We start from the raw sequence: 19,975 nt of genomic DNA on the forward strand, positions 1-19,975 counted from the left end.
CTACTAGCAGTTTATGGGATTTCCTGTTTCCCCACAGCTTCACTAACAGGGTGCTCTCAAACTTCTGGACATTTGCCAATCTGATAGCTAAACTGTGGTATTCTGTGTAGCTTTATTTTGCATTTTTCCTTTTGTGAGTGGGATTGAGTATTTTTTTTGTACATTTATGAGTCATTTCTATACTTTTTTCACTTCTACACTATTTATGTCAATGATATAGTTATATCTGTTGCTCATTTTAAAATTAGATTGTTGGTCTTTTTTTTCCCTTACTTGAAAAGAGCGTGTGTGTGTGTGTGTGTGTGTGTGTGTGTGTTTGTGTGTGTGCCTTTATAATATGACTTGCTAATTTTTTCTTGTTCTCTTTGTTGATGGAATTTTCTTTTTTTATATATATTTTTCATTTTTTTTTAACATCTTTATTGGAGTATAATTGCTTTACAAGGGTGTGTTAGTTTCTGCTTTATAACAAAGTGAATCAGCTATACATATACATATATCCCCATATGTCCTCCCTCTTGCGTCTCCCTCCCACCCTCCCTATCCCACTGGAATTTTCTTTTAAAGTTTGGTTTTCTTTTTAATGTATTTGAATGGCCTTTCTTTTATAATCTTTTATAACATTTGTAATCTTAGCATAGTTAATAATGCCTTCCCCATTCTGAGATTATATAAAATCCTTTTAAGTTACTTTCTGGAACTTTTATAGTTTTATTTTTTGTCCTTAAATCTTTGATCCCTCTGGGATTTATACTGAAAGTTGGATCCAACTTTAATCCCCATTGCACTGAGACTTCACTGTTATACTAAGATTCTGTATGCATTTGGTATTATTCTGGACTTTCTGTTCTCTTCTATTCATTTGACTATTTATGTAGCAGTTTTAATCATTGAGTATTTTGTTTTAACATGAGTAAACTTAAACTTTGTTTAAAACAAATGTGAGGGCTTCCCTGGTGGCGCAGTGGTTGAGAAGCTGCCTGCTAATGCAGGGGACACGGGTTCGAGCCCTGGTCTGGGAAGATCCCACATGCCACGGAGCAGCTGGGCCCGTGAGCCACAACTACTGAGCCTGCGCGTCTGGAGCCTGTGCCCCGCAACAGGAGGGGCCGCGATAGTGAAAGGCCCGCGCACCGCGATGAAGAGCGGTCCCTGCACCGCGATGAAGAGTGGACCCCACTTGCCGTAACTAGAGAAAGCCCTCGCACGAACTGAAGACCCAACACAGCCAAAAATAAAGAAATAAATAAAATAAAGTAGCTATAAAAAAAAAATAAAAAAAAAAAAAAAAAAAAAAAAAAAAACAAATGTGAAAGAAGATATGCTTGGTCTATGATCTTTCTGCACATACTACATGCATTATAAGTAATTGAGAAGATAAAAATCTCCTTGACATGAGAAATGAGAGGAGCAAGGGTAGTCAAAGCACCAATTAAAAGCACTAAAAGAAGCAGCAGGGAACTGTGTGGTTGAAGGCAGTTAGGTTCAGAAAGGCAGTGGCGACAGTCTCCCTAAAACGTCTGTGTATGATCAGTGTAGCATTCATTCATTCATTCAGAAAGTATTTATAGACTGCATTGTACTATTTTGTGTTTTATTGGTGATTTCAACGAAGTTTTTAAAAGTTGAAATTGCTTCTTGAAAAGCTAGTCAATCTGTAATATAAACGTGGTTAACTACTCCCCTTCCCCCCATTAGAAAAGGAGGGGGAACTTTTAAAAAATGAAAAGTGTAATTTGAAAAAAAAATCTATTGTTTTTTATTTAAAAATAAAACCATATAGTGCAGTACCTGAAATTGTCAGTGTTTAATATTTGGACAAACGGAAAAAAGTGTTTTCACTTTTTTCCCACTGTATTAATGGTCTTAGATATCATCTAGACTTGTGGTTCTCAGCTGGGTGTTGCTGCACTCGATATAATAATAGGTGTCATTATCGGTATTTCAACAACCTAATGGAAATAATGCGTTCATTCTTATAAGATTGCTTTGCTTTGGGTTAGAACAATGTATGTCTGAATTCATACCTCAGACTGTTCTGAATCTCAGATTGGCAGTGTTTGGTAGAAGGAACAGGAAGATGATTTATTATTACTAAAGAAATGCAGTCTGTCTGAAAGATAGATCCTTGAAACATGGTGTGCATAGAACAAAAAGAAGACAAAAGTCCTAAGTGTGAAAAGGTTGGAGAACATCCAATCTCTTATTTTACAAACAGGAAAATTGAGGCTCAGGTGATTTTATAACTTGCCTGAGGACACTCAGTTAGAGGTAGTGAAAACTGGAACTTGTGTCTTCTGATTCTGAGGTCTGCATTTGTCACTAGACAACATATTTATTTCTATATATATCACTTGCTGATAATTAAGGAAATTTTGAATAATGTTTTCTTAAAGAAATTCCACTAAAATTAAGTATGCATTTTCTTGAAAGAATGTTTCATATATCAGGTACCAGAATCTTAAAAAAAAAAAAAACATTTAGGATGTTTCATAACGTGGAAAATGTCCAAACTATTGTTTCAGATACCAGTTTGATATTTGGGTGGATCATGTAAAAACACTAAAATGGCCGAGGAAGCATGTGCGGTGTTTGTTTTAACAACGGAACAGCCATCTGCTTTACATGACTTTTCTTAAGACTTAAAAAATTTAGTAATAGTCCATTTTTAAAAACACTCACAGGCTTTTGAGGTGATGTTATTCAAGTGTATTGTTTTATTCCAAGCTTTCTGGTTTGTGTTAAGATGATTCATAGACTTTTAGAGCTGAAAGAGATTTTCAGGTTCTAGTCTAATTCATTTTACAGTTGAAGGAAACAAGGTAAAGAGACAATCTGCAACTTGAACTCTGATAGCTAAGGCTTCAGTGGAGCACATTTACCACTGAACTGTGTCATCTTTTCTTTGTTACATTTTGTGCTAATACACATTTTTTGTTTTTGCTACTCTAAAAAATTTTTAGTTTTTAAGAGCAGTTTTAGATTTACAGCAAAATTGAGAGGGAGATGCAGAGATTTCTCATATAAACCCTGTCCCCATATATATGCATAACCTTTCACATTAGCAACATAACTCACTAGGTGGTACATTTATTTATTTATTTTTTTACAAAGGATGAACCTACATTGACATATCATGATCACTTGAAGTCCATAGTGAACCTTAGGTACATTTTATAGGTTTGGACAGATGTGTAATGATATATATCCATCATTACAATATCATACAGAATATTTTCACTGCCCTAAAAATCTTTTGTACTTTGTCTTTTTCTCTCTCCCTACCTCCCTTCACCCTGACAAACAATGTTTTTCTTATTGTCTCCATAGTTTCACCTTTTCCAGGATCTCATGTAGTTGGAATCACAGATCTGTAACCTTTTAAGACTGGCTTCTTTCACATGGTGATAAGCATTTAAGGTTCCTCCATGTCTTTTCATGATTGATAACTCATTTCTTTTTAGCTCTGAGTAATATTTCATTGTCTGGGTGTATCAGTTTATTTACCTACTGAGGGACATCTTGGTTGCTTCTAAGTTTTGGCAATTATGAATAAGGCTGTTACAAACATCTGTGTGCAGATTTTTACACAGACATAAGTTTTTAACTTCTTTGAATAGATGCCAGGAAACATGATTGCTGGTAAGAGTATGTTTACTTTTGTAAGAAACCACCAAACTACCTACCAGAGTGGCTGTACCATTGTGCATTCCTATCGACAGTGAGTTGGAGTTGCTTTCACTCCTGACCAGCATTTGGTGGTGATGTCAGTGTTTCAGATTTTGGCCATTCTAATAGGTGTGTAGTGATATCTGGTTGCTTTTATTTGCATTTCCCTGATGACATAGGATATGAAGCATCTCTTCATATGGTTATTTGCCATCTGTGTATCTTCTTTGGTGAGGTGTCTGTTAAGGTTTTTGGCTCATTTTTAAAATGGGTTGTTTGATATCTTATTTTTGAGTTTTAGGAGTTCCTTGTAAAATATTTTGGATAACAGTCCTTTATTAAATGAATCTTTTGCAAATATTTTCTCCCAGTCTGTGACTTCTAATTCTCTTGATAATATCTTTTGTAGAGCAGAAGTTTTTAATTTTAACGAAGTCCAGCTTATCAATTATTTTTTTCATGGATCTTGTCTTTGGTGTTATATCTGAAAAGTCATTACCATACCCAAGGTCATCTAAATTTTGTCCTATGTTATCTTCTAGGAGTTTTATAGTTTTGCATTTTACATATATTACTATGAGTTTTGTGAAGGATGTAAGGTCTGTGTCTAGATTAATTTTTTTACATGTGGATGTCCAGTTATTCCAGCATCGTTTGTTGAAGAGACTGTCTTTGCTGCATTGTATTGCCTTTGCTCCTTTGTCAAAGATCAATTGACTGTATTTATGGGGGTCCATTTCTGGGCTCTCTCTTCTGTTCCACTGATCTGTTTGTCTATTCTTTCACCCGTACTGCATTATCTTGATTACTATAGCTTTGTAGTAAGTCTTGAAGTCGGGTAGCATCAATCCTTCAGATTTGTTCTTCACCTTCAGTACAGGCTTGGCTATTACAGGATTTTTGCCTCTCCATATAAACTTTAGAATCAGGTTGTTGATATCCATAAAATAACTTGCTGGGATTTTGATTGGGATTGCATTGAATCTATAGGTCAATTTAGGAGGAACTGACATCTTGACAATATTGAGTCTTTTTATCCATGAACATGGAATATCTCTTCATTTATTTAGTTTTTCTTGATTTTGTTCATCAGAGTTTTGTAGTTTTCTTCATACAGATCTGTATATATTTTGTTAGATTTATACCTAAGTATCACATTTTTGGGAGGTGCTAATATAAATGGTATTGTGTTTTTAATTTCAAATTACACTTGTTCATTGTTGATATATAAGATGTTTACTATCCATAATTTTATTTTATTTATTTTTTTGAATTTTTGAATTTTATTTATTTTTTTATACAGCAGGTTTTTATTAGTTATCTATTTTATACATATTAGTATATGTCAATCCCAATCTCCCAATTCATCCCACCACCGCCATTCCCCCACCCCTGACTTTCCCCCCTTGGTGTCCATATATTTGTTCTCTACATCTGTGTCTCTATTTCTGCCGTGCACACCGGTTCATCTATTCCATTTTCTCTTAACAGTTTTTAAGTGTATAGTACAATAGTGTTAACTGTAAGCACAATGTTGTACAGCAGATCTCTAGAACTTTTTCATCTTGCATGACTGAAACTCTGTACTCATTGAATAGCAACTCTCCATTTCCCCTCTATCATTTTGCTTCTGGTTTCTATGAGTTTGACTACTTTATATACCTCATCTATGTGAAATCAAGTAGTTTTGTCGTTCTGACTGGCTTATATCACTTAGCATCATCTCCTCAAGGTTCATTCGTGTTGTTGCATATGATGGGATTTCATTCTTTTTTGTGACTGAATAATATTCTATGATGTGTATAAACCACACTTTCTTTATCCATTCAACCATTGATGGGCATTTAGATTATTTCCACTTCCTGACTGTTGTGAATAATGCTGCAGTGAACACTAGAGTGCAAATATGTCTTTGAGAACTTGTTTTCAAGTTCTTTTGGATAAATACCTGCAAGTGGGATTGCTGTTTCATGTGGTAGTTCTTTTTGTAATTTTTTGAGGTAGCTCCATCCATAGTGGTTACACCATTTTATATTCCCACCAACAGTGCACAAAGGTTCCAGTTTCTCCATACCTTTGTCAACACTTATTTCCTTTTTGTTAAAATAATGGACATCCTACCAGGTGTGAAGTCATACTTCATTGTGGTTTTGCGTTTGCATTTCTCTAATCATCAGTGATGTTGGGCATCTTTTCATATCTGTTGACCATTTGTATGTCTTCTTTGAAGAAGTGTCTGTTCAAGTTCTTTCTTTGTACATTTTTAACCAGGTTATTAGTCTTCTTGCTATTAAAGTGCAGGAGTTCCTTATATATTTTGGATATTAACTCGTTATAAGATAGATGGTTTGCACATATTTTCTGTCATTCCATAAATTGCCTTTTCACACTGTTCATTGTTTCCTTCTCTGTGCAGAAGCACTTTAGTTTGACATCATCCCACTTGGTCTATTTTTGCATTTTTTGGCCTGTGCTTTTGCTATCACATCTAAGAAATCATTGCCTAGACAAATGTTATAAAACTTTTCCCCTATGTTTTCTTCTAGGAGTATTATAGTTTTGGGTCTTATGTTTAAGTCTTTAATCCATTTTGAGTTTATTTTGTGTATGGTATAAAATAAGGATCCAATTCCATCCTTTTGCATGTGGACATCCAGTTTCCCCATTTGTTAAAGAAACTGTTCTTTCCTCATTAGGTAGTCTTGGCACCATTGTTGAAGATCAGTTGACCATATATGTGTATTATTTCTAGGCTCTCTAATCTGTTCCAATGGTCTGTGTGTCTGTATTTATGCCAGTATTCTAGTGTTTTGATTACTGTAGCTTTCTAATATATTTTGAAATCAGTAAGTGTGATGCCTCCAGCTTTTTTCTTCTTTCTCAAGATTGATTTGGCTCTTCAAGGTCTTTTGTAGTTCCATATGAAATTTAGGATTTTAAAAAAGTTCTGTAAAAAAATGCCACTGGGATTTAGATAGGAATGGCATTGAATCAATAGATTGTTTTGGTAGTATGAACATTTTAATAATATTACATTTCACAATCCATGAACACAGGATCTCTTTTCATTTATTTGTGTGTTCTTTCATTTCTTTCAGCAGTATTTTGTAATTTTCAGTGTATAAGTTTTTACCTTCTTGGTTAAGAAAATTCCTAAATATTTTATTCTTTTTGATGCTATTGTAAATGTAATTGTTTTTGTAATTTCCTTTTCAAATTGTTTATTGTTAGTGTATAGAAAAACAACTGATTTTTGTCTGTTGACTTTATGTATTGCTACTTTGCTGAATTCATTTATCAGTTCAGCAGATTTTTTTGTGTGGAATCTTCATGTTTTCTATATATAAGATTATATAATCTGCAAATAGAGATAATTTTACTTCTTCTTTTCCAGTTTGCATGCTTTTTATTTCTTTTTCTTGCCTAATTCCTCTGGTTAGAAATTCCAGTATTTGTTGAATAGAAGTGTCAGAAATGGGGATTCTTGCCTTGTTCCTGATTTTAGAGGAAAAGCTGGACTATTTTTTTTAATGTATTCACTCTGATCCAAAATTTTTATTTTTCAGAATTTCTCCTTCATAAATATTGTTTCCTTAATTTCTGCTATGCACTATTTTTATGAAGTTTATTTCTCTTGCACAATGAAGCCTCTGGTTGTCAACTCTCAGAGGGAGCATCTTTAGCATGCTCATGGTCACATGGCATGGCAGATTTAGTAGGGCTCTCTTTTGTTCTCTTTCTGATCTGTTAAGCTTTTTGCCTCTATTATGATATAACACTAAGCTGTTAGCCTCCACTAATTGCAGCATATAGCCCTATTGTTTTCTTAGAACATAAATTGCTCTCATTCTGATACAATTAAATTTGGTCCCTTTTCAAGATAGTTTTTGAGGCCAGTATTTCAGATTTGTTCTGTCCCTAGGGGCATTCTTCTTAGCTGTCTCTTTCCCTGGTTCTTTCTGGGAAATTAGCTGGTTTATGTTGGAACTTGCTGCTGCTTTCATGAAGCTACTAGACTCCTGTGAATTGCTTAGCACCCAAATCTCCAGTGTTTTCAAGAATGCCCTTAGGCTTGAACTTCCCTACATTCCATTTAAAATAAAGTCACTTCCTTTGGTAAAGCTTCAGAGCTCTGTTCTTACGGACTACCTCACCTCTGGGCAGAATTCTGAGTCACTGTTCTGGAGTGGGAATGGGGACAGTGGCCCAATTCTCTGAGAGTGACACCCCTGCTTTGTGAGCAGGGTGTTGGTCAGGGGAGGTAATCTCTGGTGTTCTTGGTTTGCCTTTTCTGACATGAACTTCCATCCTATGAGCAAGCTGAGGAGAGAGCAGTCAGTTCTCAAGTGTTCTCAGCCTGCGGTGCCTGTGTGGAGCTTTCACTGTATGAGTGGTGGCTGGGTGGAAGAAGGGATTGCCTGACTTTTTGTCTGTATACATGAGGAATTTAACTTTTGAAGCTTGGAGCTGGGGGAAGTGAGAAATTCTGGTGGCCTGCCGTTCTGGTGAGATACCATATTACTTATAGGCAGTTGAGGAGAAAAAGAGCCCCATCTTTGTAGCTGCATGTGGTGGACGGAATGGGTCATGGCTCAAGTGCCAAAGACTTTTGTTCTTACTGAGATTTGTTAGATTTTCCTGAATAAATGTGCAATGACTTCTGATGCAAAACCTGGAGCTAGGCTAGGTGTCACAGGTTGAGGGCATGGTCCTCTACAAGACTGCTTCACTTCAGACACCAGCCACTATTGGGAGGATTTCCAAAGCCACCCTCACTTCTGACCAACTGGCTATAAATTCAAGGCTTCCCACTACCCTTTAGATTTGATAATTCACTAGAATGACTCACAGAACTTAGGAAAGTCTTACACTTATGATTACAGTATTGTTGTAGCAAAAATGATTCAAATCAGAACCAGCTAAAAGAAAGAGACACATAGGGTAAGATCTGGAGGGTCCCAAACACAAAGCTTCTGGTATACTTTTTTTGATGTCCTTTTCCCATGGAGTCAGGAATGTGTCACTCCCTACTCAGTGATGTGTAATATGCACAGAGTATTGCCTGCTAGGCACTCAGTTTCCAGAGTTGTGCAATTTTTGTGGGCATTTATTCACAGGCATAACTGATTGAGTCATTGGCCATGACGTTGATAACAATCTCCAACCCGCCTCCACTCCTCAGAGGTTGGGCTGCTACCATGGGACTCAAAGCTCCAACCCTCTAATCACATAGTTGGTCTTTCTGACATAACCATCCCCCATTCTGAGTCATTTTGTTGGCATAAACTCTGACGTGGTCCAAGGGGTGCACCATGAATAACAAAGACACTCCTGTCACTCATGAAATTCTAAGGATTTAGAGGCTATCTCCCAGGAAGTGGGGACAAAGTCCAGCCAAATTCTCTATTACATGGGAGAATGTTTTATTTGTTATATGCCCTTACATTCAATTTCCAGGGACTTAAAAATATTTTAAAATGAATATTCTCTAGTTTTGGTTGTTTGTTGGGCTGGGTCCATAGATCTCCACATGTCATCATTTGGAAATAGAATGTCCTGCTTTCTTTTGATTAACATTTATAAGATATGTCTTTTTTCTTCATCCTTTTACTCTCAGCTTGCCTATATAATTATATTTGAAGTGAATTTCTTTTAGGCAGCATGTAGTTGGGTCATATTTTTAATCTACTCTGCCAATCTCCTTTTAATTGGTATATTTAGATCATTTATATTTAATGTAATTATTGATATGTTAAGACTTAAGTCTGACATCTTATTTACTTATTCTTTTTTTTTAAAGTAGGTTTTTAAAAAAAACTATTTATTTATTTATTTTTGGCTGCATTGGGTCTTTGTTGCTGCGTGCGGGCTTTCTCTAGTTGTGGCAGGCAGGGTCTACGCTTTGGTGTGGTGCGCAGGCTTCTCATTGCAGTGGCTTCTCTTTTTGTGGAGCATGGGCTCTAGGCACGTGGGCTTCAGTAGTTTTGGCACATGGGCTCAGTAGTTTTGGCTCATGGGCCCTAGAGTGCAGGCTCAGTAGTTGTGGCGCACGGGCTTAGTTGTTCCGCGGCATGTGGGATCCTCCCGGACCAGGGCTCGAACCTGTGTCTCTTGCATTGGCAGGCAGATTCTTAACCACTGCACCACCAGGGAAGTCCCTGTTTACTTATTCTATTCTTCTGTTTTCTTTTCTTTTTCTTACTCCCTGCGGGTTACTTGATCACTTTTTAGAATTCTAGTTCAGTTTCCACACTCTGATTCCTTTGGTGCCCAAGGTGGGGGACTCCTTGTTATTGCTGGATGGAGTAGGAATTCTGGTCCCTACATGGTCTTCACTGACACCACAGTGGGGATAACCTTGTTACCACTAGGTGATGATTAAAGTTCTAACTCTCCACTCTTCCTCTTCTGACACCACTTGTTACTGCCAGATTGGGGTAGAAGTCCAGGCTCCCTGTGTGGTCTTCACTGAGACCATGGGGTGGGATCATAATCCCTGCTTCATAGGGTCACTGTGAGGATTACTGAGCTAATGTATGCAAAGCCTGCTATCTAGTAAGGACTGCATGAGTTTTAGCTATAATTATGACTGTTTTGTGAACTCTCTGTAACAGAGGCTCAGGATGCTAGCAGAAGGATACTGTTGGGGCTGCTGTGTTAGGCATTTCAGTATGTGTTTCTTCCTGCTGACGGGTTGGTCATTTGTGTCATGTGGCAATTTACATAATCCGTTTTTTAGTCTTTTTTACAGTCTTAGGGAAATAGTCACTAATGGATTTTTTCCTGTGAAGAAAGACAACTAATGAGGATGATCTTTATTTTACCAGCAATGTTTTTGTCCCATTTGAATAAACTTAATAATTGAACACGACTCATTGTCTTCACAAGCTGCTCTCACACTTCATTATCACCGCAGAAGTTTTGTCCTGCTCAGTAGAAATATTCACAGTTCTATCTTTATGGAAGATGTTGAGCCTTGAACACATTTCTGCTACATAAGCCAACTAAGTGAGACCTTCTTTACTATTAAGATGAATGGTGAGTTTATTCACCATACTCAGGGTCCTGTCCTTTGTAATTATATACTTTTTATTTTTCTCTTTTAAAGAAAAAATAACAATTCAACTGTGGGTTTGAAAACTCTGACTGGCCCCTTTCTTTGGCTAAGCTAGTGTACATTTGTGTAATAGAAGAAGCTTTCCAAAGGCATTGCCCAGTTCATTTCAAATTGGTTTCTTAAAAAATGAAAAGATGAATATTCAAAAAAACTCTTTTGTTGCTGTTATTGTTGTTTCTGTTTTATTAAAGACAATTTATCATTTACCATTTTGTTCCCTCCCCCCCCCGATTGCACAGCTGGGGTACAGTCAAGGCACAGTGTCTTTTAGGTGTTCTGGCTGCTGCATCATGCTGTTCCGTCAGGCCTCCGCCCTGGGGTTCCACCTTTGCGGACCAGGAGTGGGCTAAGCACTTTTCCTTCTTGGTACTGTGCTCACCACAAGACTTGCATATCTTCCGAGAAGTTCTTTGTCAGTAGTTTTGTTCATAAGCGTTCACCAAAATAATAACTTTTCACATACATCATGTTAAATGTAGCAAAAAAAAAAAAAAAAGACCAATAAGATACACGAATTAACAAAATCAGTGCTTTCATCCAACTCAAGGGCAAGAACCAGGTTAATTTTCACCACTGATTTAAGTTATGCTTTTTGAGTACATTAAAATACATCATTTTGTTCATTCATTCAATAATGACTCTTTTTTTAAATGAAGCTGTTTCTTTTAATCCAGATAGGTTTAGTCTCATCTATACCATAAGATGTGACCAGATTTTTCGCTAGTTGAGACTTCACCTTCCAAGGTGATTCTGAAACTGACCTTAAAAAGGGAACTTCTAACAAATTATTTACCTGTTTGTTTTACTTTTTCATTGTATTGCTTTTATCCAGCATTTCCTTTCTTAGTTTAATTTTCAGAAGAGTTTCCCTCAAATTTTGCATAATTAATTTTTGTCTCCATTTAAATAGTTGCTTAAAAATCAGGCACGGCTAGGGACCCAAGGCCCTCCACTGGAAGACTAGCTAGATAACGAGCTGTGTGGGAAGAGAGAAGTGGGGTCCCACCAAAATATCCCCGTTTCATTCATCTCAACAGCAGGGCCATGGGAAGGAGGGATTTCTAAGTTCCCAACAGCCTAGCAGCTTAAAGGTCATGCAGAGGATGGACGGTCTATCCCTCCACTCCAGGAGGATGGCCATGGTGGTCCAGTAGGTTCTTTCTTGGGTCGCATGTAGTCTCACCTAATAAATGACCTCAAGCTTCCCTGGCAAAGAACAGAATCCCAGCCATGGGGCCCACACCCCCATCGGGTTCTCCCGTACTCTCCCGGAACCAGAGGCCAAGCAGCCAGAGCCTGGGGAGCCAGGGCTGCACATCAGGCACATCAGTGGTCAAAGCTGGAGTCCTCAAGGTCCTCTCTACCTTGAGGGCTCAGCACTGCTTTGTTCTAGGACCTCTGTTCTGGGAGATGCCCAGAGCAGCATAACAATGCTTTCATGTAGTTGGGTTTTTAAAACTTTTTAAAGTTGTAAAACTGGTACAGAGAGGTTGTGTGTACCCCATCACTCAGCTTCTCCCAGTGGTGACATCTTACGTAATTATAGTACATTATCGAAACGAGGAAATTGACACAGGTATGATACAATGAACTAGACTACAGACCTTACCTGGATTTTGTGAGTTTTCATAGAAATGCCTTTTTAAAATCACTATCAAACTGATAAATCTTGCTGTTTTTGCTCACTCTTTTCTCAAATTTCCTGTTTTGAACCAGCAGTTTATTTTCCAGGTTTTAGGAATTTTTCAATTATAATTTTTTGAAACTTTAAAGATAAGGTTTTTTTAAACAGATTAGAATGATGAGATTTTGCCACCATCAGGACACACAAGGGAAATTCAGTGAGTAGCAAATGCTAGGAGAGGTGGACTTTACTTTTACAACAGGAAAACCAGTCACATAATGTATTTGTACCTGGCTGTCACTTGAAACTTTGGACAAGAGAAGATTAAAATAAAACTCATTAAGAATCTATTTTGCCAGTAGCAACCAAGTAACTTTTGAGATATCCAGTTCTAAATTGGCAGGCACACACCCTCAAAAACTGGGGTGTGTTTTAAGATAATTGATGCCAATCAGGAAGCAGGACTCTGGCTTCTGAGGTAGTATTAAACAAAATGTCTGATCAGAGAAGGAATAAAATTCTGAGGCATCAGCTTTCATAACACTTACAAATAATTGACTTTCTTCTTAAAATGTGGTGAGTCATCCTTGATGGTGTCTACATAGGAGCAGAGTCTACCCACACGTGTTAAATCTCAGTCCGAAGAACCCACCACCGTTTCTGCTCTTTCTTTCATTTATGAAAGTATTTTACCTCTGTGCGAATTATAACTTTTTGTTATGAAAAACTCACTGTGACAGAAGTAGACCTGAGTACTGTTGGGTATTTGAGTATTTATAAACAGAACATTTAGTCCAACAGTATTGTGGCAAGAATTCAAGGTAGTTTATGGAAACAAGCAGTAAGATTTCTCTCTCAGAGCTTTGGTATAAAAAGTGACAAGTTCATTTTATTAAGCAATAGCTATGTGTTCATTCCACAGACTTGCAGGGAAATCCCTCTTTATAGACTAATATTAACCACTTGTACCAGTGAAGTGACATTATCTTTCTTGCTCCGTTGACTTGCCCTGTTGTTGTGATACCCCTGATACCACTTACTACTCATTTATGTTCTTCAGCCTCTGGGAGAGTTATGATGTTAGTGAACATCAAAAGGCCAGGTTCTGCTGAGTTTGTGTATCTATACATATGATAAGACCTTTTAAGAGATCTCAATTCAAAATGTCCCCTCCAGCTCTTCCAGTAAGAACTGGAGCTCCAGGAAAACGCTGCAGGAGGCTTTGCGTGCTGGAGGGTTTACACACCTATTTGAGAGAAGTGTACACCTAATGGGGAAAACAAGTAAAAAGGCCACCATAGCCTGGCATTCTTATGTGTAAGATGTCGCAGTCCCTGGCAAGTTGGGGCTTTTAAAATCCTGTATGAACATCGTATAATCTAGGGAGATTTTGGTGAGGCAATCTCTGGAACATCTAAGAACAACCATGATGACATTGGTCAACCGTGGAACCAATCTGGGTCAACCTCGGGCTTGGAGTTTACTTCCTGGATTAAACCTAGGAGTTTGGAGCTGGCTGGACATTGCATTTTGTGCTCTTCTTGTTCTTTCAGGGGGCCATTTAATGTAATGTTTAAGTATCCAAGCTCTAGTGACAGACTACCTGGAGTTAAAGTCTAGCATTGCTAATCATTATCCATACGACCTTGGCTGTGTTTTGTGACTTCTCTGTGCTTCAGTTTTTTCATCTATAATATAGAGAAATAAAAATCCATTTCATATGGTTGTTGTGGGGTTTAAATGAGATAATGCGTGTAAAGAGCTAGAATAGTGCCAGTGTTGTATCTGCAGTGTAGCCACGTACAGTGGTTTCAGATCGACAGTATTAAGGTGGGAGTATTAAAGGCAAAATCAGGGACAGAAGATAGGTGATGGGAGAATGGGTTCAGGACATCTTCAGATAGAGGGTAAATATAACAGATATAACAAGCCTGAGCAAGGGAATACCTTCCAAGGCCATGAGCAAAACTGAGGTCAAAGCCAACAGGAAAAAAGGCTTGGGCCTGAGGTGGTCACATGAGAGAAAGTTTATCTGTGCAGTAATCAAATAAATGTAAATTAATATAACAATGAATGTTGTCGAGTGGCAGTAATTATTTAGAATAACTAAAACCTGTTTCGACAGACGTGTAGGAAAACAGGTTTAGCCACCCATTGCTAATAGAAGTATAAATGGATATAGTTTTTTCAGGAGACAGTTGAAAGTCCTTAAATATGTATATCTGAACTTACCCTTTGAATCTGCTTTTCGGTCTTTACCCTACTGAAAAGTGACTTAAATTTACAACAGGAAGAACCTAAATGAATTGTGACTGATCCAAACATTGTTACTAATATTCATGTTGAAAATCATTTGGTAGTTGACCACATAAATCCACATGTGCCTTTACACTCTTTCAATGGCTGTTCCATCACTTGAGCTCTGCAGAAAGGAATCTTCTTTATTCATGAAGAAAAGTTGATTCAGGCTTTACTGTAGAATAAGGGAGCCTGTACTCTGCATGAGTTCTTACACTGTGATGTAATGCCTCTCTTGAGTGTTGGGAGAGCATTTTCTTTGCTTTATAATATTGCTGTTGGCAAGCCCATTACTTCTGTATAATAGCAGTGCTGAAATAATGCTGTTAGTTTCCTGATTTCTTAAATTGAGTGTAGAATTTAGAGTCATACATTAAGTTACTCTTTAAGTAAGAATTACATACGGTGTTTGTGCAGCTAGTGAAAAAATAAAAAAATTAATAACATGACATAGCACTTAATCAAATTGGCAAATATTTTTACTTTGTTGAGATAAAATTGAAGTGTAATAAACAGCACATATGTGTACAGTTTGATCAGTGTTGACCTATGACTGTTTTTGCTACACTTCTGATACCAAATGTATAGGCATTTTTTTCCCCATACCAACCCATTCTCCAATTTTCCAGGCATTAACAGGGTGTCCTACAGTTCAGTGCTGACACTCCCCGGAATTAGCACAGACCCCGCAGATTAAGGGCTCCGCCACACAAGATGCCCCACTTCTGCCAGTCACAAGTCCCATGTTGCCACCTGTACTCCTGACCAACCGGCTATAAATTCAGGGGGTTCCCACGACTCCCTTCTCAAATTTGATAATTTGCTAGAAGAGCTCACAGAACTTGGGAAGATACTATCACTGGTTTATTATAAAGGAATTTAAAACGAAAAGCCAGATGAAGAGGTACACAGGATGAGGTTCAAAAAGCTCTAGGGGCTTCCCTGGTGGCGCAGTGGTTGAGAATCTGCCTGCCAATGCAGGGGACACGGGTTCGAGCCCTGGTCTGAGAAGATCCCACATGCCGCGGAGCAACTAGGCCCGTGAGCCACAATTACTGAGCCTGCGCATCTGGAGCCTGTGCTCTGCAACAAGAGAGGCTGCGATAGTGAGAGGCCCGCGCACCGCGATGAAGAGTGGCCCCCGCTTGCCGCAACTAGAGGAAGCCCTCGCACAGAAACGAAGACCCAACACAGCCATAAATAAATAAATAAATAAATAAATAAATTTATGCATGCATGCATGCATGCTCTAGCGCACAGAAACTTCTGTCCCCATGGAGCTGGGGAGCCCGATTCTCCCGGCATGTGGAAGTGTTCAAAACTCAGAAGGTTCCCAAACCTCCGCATGTAGGGGTTTTGTGGTGGTTCCGTTATGCAGGCATGACTGATAAAACTGCTGACCACTGATGACTGAACTCAAATCTCCAGCTCCTCTCACCTCCCCAAGATGTCAGGTGGTGGGGCTAAAAGTACCTTTTTTTCCTATTTTGGTATTAGATATTATCTAAAAAAATCTTTGCCACTTACCGACGCAAACAGAGAACAGTGGCAAGGATTTTTAAATAATAATGTCCAATACCAAAATAGGCAAGAGAAACTTGCATATATTAGTATGGAAGCGTGAAATTGGCACAGCTGTTGGAGTTGTACCAACTTGGAGCAGTTTGTTAGTGTCAGAAAAACTAAAATGCGTATTCTTCGAACTAGCAATTCTGCTTCTAAGCGAAGGAAATCAATCTTCATGTGAATAAGGATGTAATTGCAAAAAATGTGTTTCACTATATTGTTTTAATTGCATGAAAAGGAGATAAATTAGATGTCCAACAATGTGGAATTGTTTGAGGAAACAATTCATATAATGAAAATTTAAGCCTTAAAATTATTAATGAAAGTATATTGTTTTGTAAACAACAAAAGGATCATGTGGTATTTTTATGTTTTAACTTATTTTTTCAAGTTAACAAAAAAGTATATAGGAAACAAGACTAAAAGTATATTTTTAAAGCCAAATGTAAAAGTAGTTTCCTCTGGCTAGTGAGATCCATCTGTATTTTTTCCAATGCATATGTTTTCTATTTAAATTTTTTTGTTGAAATTTTTCCTGGATATAAAGCTAACAAACACAAAGGCATAAAGTAAATCCATAAAATAGGATTGATATGTTATTTTAAGCTATATAAATTACTTATTTCTTTATTTTTTTGGCTGCGCTGTATGACATGCGGGATCTTAGTTCCCTGACCAGGGTTCGAACCCAAGCCCCTGCGGTGGAAGCGCCGAGCCCTAAGCACTGGACCGCCGGGGAAGCCCCATATATAAATTATTATATTTTTTAAAAATTTATTTTGGCTATGTTGGGTCTTCGTTTCTGTGCGAGGGCTTTCTCTAGTTGCGGCGAGCGGGGGCCACTCTTCATCGCGGTGCGCAGGCCTCTCACTGTCGCGGCCTCTCTTGTTGTGGAGCACAGGCTCCAGACGCGCAGGCTCAGTAATTGTGGCTCACGGGCCTAGTTGCTCCGCGGCATGTGGGATCTTCCCAGACCAGGGCTCGAACCCGTGTCCCCTGCATTGGCAGGCAGATTCTCAACCACTGCGCCACCAGGGAAGCCCTATAAATTATTTTTAAAAGCAACTCCTTTATGTTTAATGCCGTCAGGATGAGGTCTCCTGGAGCTCGGCCCCTTCCTGCCTCCTCCTTCCCCTGCTGCAGTTCGCACCTCCCGCTTCTTGCTTTCCTGGGCTTACTCTGCTAGGCACTGCATTTGCTCACGCTGCCATCTGCCTTCAGTCCTCTTCCTCCTTGGCCCGGTTCTCCTCATGCATTGAGATGTGCTGTCCGTACCATCTCCAGGAAGCCTCTCCTGAGCTCCTGGTGCTTTTCCTCTCCCGCTCCTACTGCTCCCTAACCCACCTCTACAGAGGCACTTACCACATTATGTTATTTATCCCTTGCATTCTCCTCTCCTGAGAGACTGAGCGTGACTGGAGGTCAGGACAGTATTGGTTAGCTCAGTGCCTGGAACCGAGTAGTCAGAGCTTAACTGGTGTGTGTGTGTGTGTGTGTGTGTGTGTGTGTGTGTGTACACAATAGAAATAAAGATATGATGGGATCAAACAGGCCAGAGTATTGGAAGCAGTGTGCATATATTTGCATGATGGGAGCATGGGTTCTGCATGAATATTTCAGTAGGATGGAGAGGTGAGGAGGAGCCAGGGCACTGAGGGCTTCATATGTCACCCTAAGAAGTTTAGATTTTATAGTGTAAGTGGTGGGGAGCCAGTGAAGACTTTAAAGTAAGAGAAGGGCTAGTCTTAGCATTTCCCAGTGTTAGATATTATTAATATTATGTGAAAAGCCTGGACATAAAATAAATGTGGGAAATCCTGGGTTAAACCAAGTTGAATAGATTTCTGTTCTTCTGGACTTCTCACTCTTTACTGTGCTAACGTGCATTTTTAATCCTCCAGAAGGGATGTTTGTGGGTGATATAATTTTCATTATTTCCCTGATTTATTTATCATGGAACCCTTATATTGGGGGACTGTGTTATAGAACACATTTTGGGAAATGGACACTGGGGAGACTAGCAGCGCTGAAGCTTTCAGTGATTGTTAAAGTAACCCTGGCCAGAAACACTGAGGGCTTGAATCAGGAGGTTCGTGGTGGGAAAGGGAGAGGCAGGACCAAGGGAATTAAGTTGCGTCTCTCAGAGCACGTTCTCCAAAGGTGGTGATTTATCAGTCATTTTAAAAGATAATATCATGATTTGAGAGTCATTAATATCTGATCCAAAGATATTAGAACAAGCAGTGTGAAATGTGGTTTGAAACCTCTCTGAGACAAATGGTAGTCAAAGGAAAGTGCTGCTTTTATATGTTTACAACCCTGCCAACTGATGACACAGCCCCAGGCTCACTCCTCTTGATATTAGAACCTGTGTGTGGCCTGGCTTGAGCTAATGCACTTGGTGATGATGGGGCAAATTCTAGACTGCACACGGTAGCTACTTGTTTGTGGGTGACTCAACGATGGTTGCCAGGAGTCTAGGTTGGGCAGCTGAGCAGATGGGTGGTGGTATCATGATGAGATAAGCCACATAGGAGACGGTTTGCGGGAGAAGGTGCTCTGTCGCTTTTTGACGTGTTCATGAGATAGAGTTGACGGTGGGACATAGGAGAACACCAGTAGGCCGTCGGATATATGAGTTTGTTCCTCAGATGGTTTGGACTGACCCAGCCTTCATTTTTACCCACTGTGTCTCAGTTGCTGCATATGTTAGGGATTTTGCAGCAAAATCCATGTTAGGGATCTCTTTTATGAGATCATAAAAGATTAAGTTGCAGGGTGAAGACCCTGCACATTCCTAATCTTATCCCGTGTTGCACTTCTACACACCAGTTACCTGTCTTCCTCCACAGCTTCCCTACCACGCACACTTTCCCCTGAAGTCACTTTTGTGGCTTGTTTATACTAATGGTTTTAGGAATATTGAAACATACATTATTCACCTCCAAATCAGAGACTGCCGTTGCCTCTGCAAGCGTGGGGAAGACGCTTGCTTAACAGCGTTTCTCACTGCTCGGTCACTTTGTCAAGTGAAATCTTTGAGTTAATAATGCTATAACATGTTTCTGTTCCACTTATTTTACGTGTAATAACAATGTTCCTTTATTTTACTTGTAGCTCCAAAAGGAATTCTTCATTTGTCTCCTGATGTTTATCAAGAGATGGAAGCCAGCCGCCACAAAGTAATCTCTGGCACTACTCTAGGCTATTTGTCACCCAAAGATATGAACCAACCCTCAAGCTCTTTCTTCAGTATATCTCCCACATCGAGTAGTTCAGCTACAATTGCCAGGGAACTCCTTATGAATGGAACATCTCCTACAGCTGAAGCCATAGGTTTAAAAGGAAGTTCTCCTACTCCCCCTTGTTCTCCAGTACAACCTTCAAAACAGCTGGAATATTTAGCAAGGATTCAAGGCTTTCAGGTATGAATTAAAAGCAAAAACAAAAACAAGAAAACAAAACAATTCATTAGCCCCAAATCCTTCATCTCTGTCCATCAGAAAGCTCATTCCTGCCTGCTATTGTGACTCCTATGCCACTTACATTGTAAATTACTAGGAACACAGAGGACAGAAAAACGAGTCATGTGCACATGCCTCACTTTAAAGATTTTTCATTCTCTCCAGTAATTCTTTTGCTGCCTGGCTCTCCTCCATATTCCTTCTTCTTCTGTTTTTGTTTTTTTTTTAAACACTTTT

The 19,975-nt window shown here is 38.7% G+C and overlaps 1 protein-coding gene across 11 annotated transcripts in view; it reads left to right on the plus strand.

Annotated features, from left to right (window-relative positions):
- The window catches only part of STAU2 (staufen double-stranded RNA binding protein 2), a 322,172-nt gene that overhangs the window by 171,522 nt on the left and 130,675 nt on the right, over window positions 1-19,975 (plus strand). For all 11 annotated transcript variants that reach the window (XM_057531779.1, XM_057531776.1, XM_057531771.1 and 8 more), the window contains one exon: window positions 19,392-19,699. In XM_057531779.1, coding sequence (XP_057387762.1) covers window positions 19,392-19,699 — 308 coding nt within the window. The remainder of the gene's footprint in view (window positions 1-19,391; window positions 19,700-19,975) is intronic.

Source organism: Balaenoptera acutorostrata, chromosome 17, assembly GCF_949987535.1.
Source record: "Balaenoptera acutorostrata chromosome 17, mBalAcu1.1, whole genome shotgun sequence".
Lineage (NCBI taxonomy): Eukaryota > Metazoa > Chordata > Mammalia > Artiodactyla > Balaenopteridae > Balaenoptera > Balaenoptera acutorostrata.